The sequence below is a fragment of the Armigeres subalbatus genome, chromosome 2 (assembly GCF_024139115.2).
Source record: "Armigeres subalbatus isolate Guangzhou_Male chromosome 2, GZ_Asu_2, whole genome shotgun sequence".
NCBI classification, from domain to species: domain Eukaryota; kingdom Metazoa; phylum Arthropoda; class Insecta; order Diptera; family Culicidae; genus Armigeres; species Armigeres subalbatus.
Window position 1 is genome coordinate 171804091 of NC_085140.1, and position 6591 is coordinate 171810681.

General features: G+C 43.9%; 2 protein-coding genes across 2 annotated transcripts; one reads left to right on the top strand and one right to left on the bottom strand.

Annotated features, from left to right (window-relative positions):
• Window positions 1-710: 710 nt before the first annotated feature.
• On the top strand, window positions 711-2656 carry LOC134209373 (uncharacterized). Its single transcript, XM_062685358.1, has 2 exons — window positions 711-1551; window positions 2559-2656. The coding sequence occupies exons 1-2, from the start codon at window positions 711-713 to the stop codon at window positions 2654-2656; spliced, it is 939 nt and encodes a 312-aa protein (XP_062541342.1).
• A 25-nt stretch (window positions 2657-2681) lies between these two features.
• On the bottom strand, window positions 2682-4624 carry LOC134209375 (uncharacterized). The gene is made up of 2 exons (XM_062685359.1): window positions 4212-4624; window positions 2682-4056 (listed from the first exon to the last, which is right to left on the bottom strand). The coding sequence occupies exons 1-2, from the start codon at window positions 4622-4624 to the stop codon at window positions 2682-2684; spliced, it is 1788 nt and encodes a 595-aa protein (XP_062541343.1).
• Between the last annotated feature and the right edge of the window lie 1967 nt (window positions 4625-6591).

A 6591-nucleotide genomic window follows, 5' to 3' on the forward strand; every position in this document is an offset into this window, starting at 1 on the left:
TGATTGGTGTCGGTCAGTTTTTCAGATTGCTGAAACAAGGTCAGTTTGTTATTGCCGATGGTTTACCTGAGTTGCGAGAAACAGAACTAGGTTGGGTGATTGCAGGGGAGATTCAAGATGAGGTGTCTTCTATAATAAATGTTCAAGTAAATTCCCTAACTATTGATTGTCTGAACGAATCGATCAAGAGGTTTTGGGAAATCGAGGAATTAACAAATGTCGGCCCCAAAACGTCCGAAGAACAAGAATGTTAACAGGCTTTTCAAAGCACTCATTACCGTGATTCCTCTGGAAGATATGTCGTTAAACTACCGTTACGAGAAAATTTCCATGCGTTGGATGACAATCGTACGCTGGCTCTCCGCCGGTTTTTGTTTCTTGAGCGTCGGCTTTCCAAGAGTCCTGTGCTACGAACTGAATATTCTAAGTTTATTGAAGAGTATATTGCGCTAGGACATTGTGAAGAAATATGTGAGGCTGACGACCCCCCAGGTAGGATGAAATACTATATGCCCCACCATGCCGTTCTCAAACCAAACAGCTCAAGCACGAGACTCAGGGTTGTGTTTGACGTTTCATCGAAGTCGTCTCCGTCGTCCGTTTCTTTGAATGACGTTCTGAAAGTTGGTCCAGTGATTCAAAGTGAACTTTTTGCAATTCTCTTAAGGTTTCGTAAGCATCAATACGTATTTACGGCTGACATCACAAAGATGTATCGACAAGTGCTTGTCGATCCTAGTCAAACGTCATTCCAACGTATTTTCTGGCGTGCTCAATCATCCGATCGCCTTCGTGTTCTGGAGCTAAAGACAGTAACTTATGGTACTGCAGCTGCACCTTTCTTAGCAACTCGATGCTTAACTCAGCTTTGCGATGATGAAGAGACTGACTTTCCGTTGGCAGCTCGAGTTATTCGAGAAGATTGTTACATCGATGATATATTGTCTGGGGAAAAGACCACCGAGAGAGCAACCGAGAATAGGATTCCAATACAGCATATGCTGCAAAGGGAAGACTGTCCGGTTCATAAATGGTGTGCCAATGATGGATCGATTTTTCAAGGTGTATCCGATAGCGAACGTCAGAAACTAACTCAGATTTACTGTTTGTCAGATAATCAGGTAATGAAGACATTGGGTCTCTTGTGGGATCCAGCCAATGATCGGTTTTTATTCTCAGCTTCATCTTCGGTTGATGATTTCAATCCAGTTACGAAGAGAATGGTGTTCTCAAAAATAGCCCAGTTGTTTGATCCCTTGGGATTTCTTTCCCCAGTCATTGTTCTGGCTAAGCAAATAATGCAAAAAACATGGGTGGCTCAAATCGGTTGGGACACTGAACTAGATGGGTCGCTGCTGGATAACTGGTTACAGTTTCATTCATCGTTACATCTCGTCAACGAAATCAAAATTCCACGTCAAGTAATCGTAGCTGCTCACGAAAGCCTCGAATTGCATGGTTTCGCCGATGCTTCGGGAATTGCGTATGGAGCTTGCATATATGTTAGAAGTGTCCATGCTGATGGAACTGCTTCATCCAGGTTGCTGTGTAGTAAGTCCAGAATCGCTCCGCTACAAGAAGTAACTATTCCTTGTAAAGAGCTTTGCGCTGCCTTACTGTTATCCCATCTTGTGCGAACGGTTGTTTCCACTCTTCAAGAAGAATTTGCTACTGTACAACTTTACTCTGACAGCCAAATATTTTTGGCGTGGGTGCAAAAATCTCCAATACTACTTCAACCGTTCGTTCGAAATCACATAGAAGAAATTGTAAACACCAATGGTCATCTCCGGTGGAATTATGTGAGATCAAAAGAGAATCCAGCAGATGTGGTTTCTCGAGGACAACTTCCAAGTTCATTGAAATCTAATTCTTTGTGGTGGAAAGGTCCATCTTTTCTTCGACAGAATGACTTTATCCCTGAGACTCAAGTTTCGATTCCCGAATGCGAACTACCTGATATAAAGACATCGTCGTTAGTTGCTGTTTCTGTATTGAATGTTGACAGTTTGCCACTTTTCAATAGGTTTAGTTCGTTTCGGAAGTTGCAACGCGTTCTCGCATAGTCCAAAGATTCATTCGTAATTGTCGAACAAGGGATTCTAGCTCCCGTTCAGTCAGCAACTTTCTTACGGTCTCTGAGCTAAGGTCAGCTTCAGTGATAATCATTCAACATGAAGAATTACTTGACAAAATCCAAGTTGTTGAAAATCAAGAGCCCTGCAAGATTATGGGCACTCTCGGGTCGTTCCTTCAAGATGGAGCCTTGCGAGTCGGGGGAAGAATCCAAAAATCGCGATTACCTATGCATACGAAGCATCAATATATTTTGCCAAAACATCGTCTCACTGATCTCATCGTTCAAGCATACCATGGGAAAAATCTACATATTGATACGAATGGTCTGCTATCTGCAGTTCGATAATGATTTTGGATTCTTTATTCTCGATCAGTCGTACGTAAGGTAACAAATCGATGCGTTAAATATATCCGAGTTAAACCAAAGGATGTTGTGCAATATATGAGAAGTCTACCGAAGTATCGAATTACACCCGCAGCGCCATTCGAGGTAACAGGTGTCGATTATGCCGGGCCATTCTCAATCAAACAAGGATCCAGAAAACCAGTATTTGTGAAAGCCTACATTGCCTTCTAAGTCGGAGAACAGAAAGGGCGCGAGGTCAATATCGTGCGGTAGAACATTCGAAAAAACTACCTGGGTGAGTTTGCTGAGAGTTCACATTGAACACACTCTGAAAAAAGTCCGCGAACAGGTTCGCAGCTTCATCAGATGTGGTAGCTGTAGTGTCGCCATAAACAACATTGTTCGGAACTTGATTAGCCGTCTTTTGCGATTTGATAAATCTCCAAAACCTGGACGGATTATTTTTAAGATTTGATTGGAGGTCGTTCATATATCTTCGGTAACTGGCATCGAGGAGGTCGTTATAAGAGGTTTCTACCTGATGGAGGGAAACTTTGTTCCCGTTAGTTTTGTTAGCGATGTACTGTTTGCGTAGCCTCCTCAATCTGTTGCACAGGTTTCTGAGTTGAGCATTCCACCAAGGCTTGTTATTTACACCTCGATTAATGCGACGACGGCGAGGAGCTATTAAGTTCAATATCTCGTACAGCTTGTCGTAAAACAGCAGTACGTTAGCATCTACTGAGTGTCCATGGAAATGATGACTCCAGTCAACCGCAGAAAGCAAAAAGCAGAAAGTATTAAGTGAAGTAAAATCGCACTGCCGAAAGTCGTAATCCATGGGATCCGGTTCCTGGTCAGAATAACGTGGTATGAGGCAGCAGGTGTCGATATGTAACACTACCGGTGGATGGTGCTCGTCGATTGGTATGAGCGGCAGAACGGGCTGAGAGATGTCCATGTTGTCAGAAGCATTTGTGAAAATCAAGTCGAGCAGCCTATTGTTACGGTTAACGAAGGGGTTGATTTGCACCAAACCACATGTCGAGATGGCTTCGCTGAGGGAAATTTCTTGCTCGCTAGATGCGTTAGTTGCCAGATAGCCGTTGATGTCGTCATCAAAGATCCATTGAAGATGAGGGAGATTATAATCCCCAAGCAGCAGGAAGACGTCATAAACGAATGATTTATCAATTACGCTTTGCACTACCGTATAGTGGGTAGCATAAAGCTCGTAATCGGAATTCGGGCGAAGATAGATGCCGAAAATATGCACAGAGCTATGAGGGAGTTTCAATGTGACTTTGACTTGTTCAAGCGCACAGCAATCAGATAGGGACACTTCAGTACATTGTAATTCACGTTTGACTGCAACCAATACGCCACCGCCTCTAGAAAGACCACTGGTAAACTCGCTACGGTCGCAACGAAAAATAGAGTAGTCCGATGAAAGCTCCGAATTACAAATATCGGATTTGAGCCAAGTTTCTGATAGCACAACAACATCGTAATCGAAGGATGAGAGTCGTAACTTCAAAACGGTTGTCTTAGTACGCACACCCCTGACGTTTTGGTAGTAGACGCTCAGGTAGCGGGAATCACTTGCAGCGGCGTTCTCTGCTGCAACGATCCTGTTTACGCAATCCGATTACTTGGAGCCATTGAACAATGCACTGGAAAGGGCGTTTGATTGAGGAATCGAACTGTTCGAATCTTGAAGGTACTCGCCTGATAATTGATTTTGGAAGACTCCTTCCCCAAAGGAGGGCCAGGACGGCTGATGAACGTTGACGGGATGGGCACGACTGAGTCGAAAGGGTTAGAGTCTTCCATGAAGCTTGTGATAAGAGCTCGCCCCGGAGTCCTAATAACTGAAGAGCTAGATGGTGTCTGTGATGGAGAACGATTTGGTGCGTCTGCGAGACCGTCCTTCGGTGAGCTGCCTCTGTTGCTTCCGGTGGATGCTGACACTCGTCGGAATTTGGAAATTGAGACGAAAGTAGATTGAGAAAGCGCATTACTCGCAGTGGAGTGGTACTTGCCTGCAGGTTGATTTCGGAAGACTCCATCTTCCAGCTCACACACAGGACCGGGACGGCTGCAGATCACTGGCGGGAAGAGCACGACTGCGGTGAGAGGAATAGGGGCTTCCTTGAGTGTTGTTGAAGAGAGTGCTTTGGGCTTCAGGTCAGCACTCATTCCAATTTTGAAAGATATGAAGGACAATGTAGTAACGTCCCTGTTTTTAGCAACCGGAAAGCGCATTTCCAATCACAAACAGCCAAAAAATAACGAAATTAGATTCTAGAGAAAATTTTACTTGACTGCTACGTCAGCCACTCGATGATATGAGACGTCATCCATGCGAATGAATTAGCGTATTCCTCCGATGGGCGCTTTCACTGCTACCAACTTCAAATTTCTGCCTTCGCCAAGCGGTTATGATTTACACTTTGAAGAAACTTTTTCAGCCCTACCATCTCTTGCGTAAAATGGCGGATCTGAAAGGAATCGAATTTCAATCCTCAATGCGCCTTTCTAGTCATTCATAGCAATTAAATGTTAGTCCAAACCTTGCGTAAAAATTTCACTTTACTGCTGCTGCTGCCCGACAGTCACTAGATAATTCTCCGCTAAGCCACCACCATTTAGAATACATTTTTAGTATCGCCACTGGACTGGTGTCTCTGGTTCCCAACTGACGCCATTTTTGCAATCAACTTTTTCTACTCATAAAATGTTAGTCCTGCCTTTCTAATCACTAACAGCAACCAAACGTTGGTTCGAACATTACGTGGAAATTTCTTTTGAGTGCTGCTGCTGTTGGGGACGGCCTTCGATGATCTGCTTTCTACAGGGACTGCTGCTAGTGGTGACATCGTTGTGACAGCACTGTGCGGCCCTCGTATACGCTCTCCGTGGAATTTTGATTGATCTAAGGATTAGAGCACAGCCCGTAAGGTGTGCGGTTTTGATGTCTGTGCTTGCGATGCACATACGGGATTGGTTGGTTTACTGATTTGTAGAGTAGTTAGTTAGTTGGTGTCCGTCAACGTCAAGAATTACGCCACCATCATCAAGTTTCCTCGCAACCTAAGTCTCCACCAGAACGCATAGCATGAGTCCAAAGTACGATAACCCGAATGATGAGACCAGCAAATAGAGGACGTTAGCAACAACCTACCAATCGGACGACGGAAGTGCGGACATAAACAAAACTTACTTTCAGCTAGGTCAGACAATCAGTGCAACTCATAGGTTTGATGTAAGCTTAATTAATAAATAAAATTCATTCTGTGTTCAATCGTGTTAGGTGAAGGTAGTTATCTTTTTTAAAAACGCTGCTCCGAAGCCGCGTAACTTAACTGAAGTACCTGACGAAATTCAATTTTTAAATAGTTTAGCGTCTTGAGTCCATTATTTTAATAGATGGGCAAAATTCTATAGAGTTCGTCGATCGATTGATAACAAAACCTTGGTTGAAAGACGGCTAAGATATTAACCCATACTTCCTGACTACTTTTCGTGACGGTCTCAAATTTGAATCTGCAAAATGACATAATGATGCAATCCTACGTCAAAAATAATATGAAGAACAAGTAGCCATCCAGTGGACAAAAACACTTCGAGACTTCATTAAACGGTAGATAAAATAGTATCAGTGAACAGAATAATCATGAACGATGATAGACAAGCTGTGGAAAGAAGCCACCTACTCTGCATGTGGTTAGAAAATCCATTGGTGAGCTAAAGTAAATACGTTATGATTGATGGACGGCACTTCTCCAAAATTAACGTGGCGCTAACATCGACTCTGATGGTTAAACTGCGCCCAAAACTATCCGTCATCAACAATGCTTGGTACCGACGGCCGCCGCAGTACGACCTAGAGCGACTGAAGAAACCTGATGTCGCCACTGCATTCGGGCAGCAGCTCGATGGGGCCCCTCTTGAGGACTACTGGAACACAGTTGAAGCGGCCATTAACGACGCAGTGGAAAACATTTCGAGAACTTTCGAACGATTACCATCCTCAATGCCGCCTACGAAGTGATATCCCAGATCATCTTCGGTCGTCTGTCATGATTAGTAAACAAGTTCGTGGGAAGTTATAAAGCTGGCTTCGTTGATGGTCGCTCGGTCTTGGACGCATGATTTCAAGACGG

Bases quoted from the DNA above. Each gene is read 5' to 3' on its own strand.
- LOC134209373 (XM_062685358.1), top strand. From the start codon at position 711: ATGTATCGACAAGTGCTTGTCGATCCTAGTCAAACGTCATTCCAACGT. The intron at 1,552-2,558 runs GTAAGTCCAGAA...TTACACCCGCAG, and splicing joins TTCATCCAGGTTGCTGTGTA to CGCCATTCGAGGTAACAGGT.
- LOC134209375 (XM_062685359.1), bottom strand. From the start codon at position 4,624: ATGAGTGCTGACCTGAAGCCCAAAGCACTCTCTTCAACAACACTCAAG. The intron at 4,057-4,211 runs GTTCATCAGCCG...TTGCGTAAACAG, and splicing joins GTCGTGCCCATCCCGTCAAC to GATCGTTGCAGCAGAGAACG.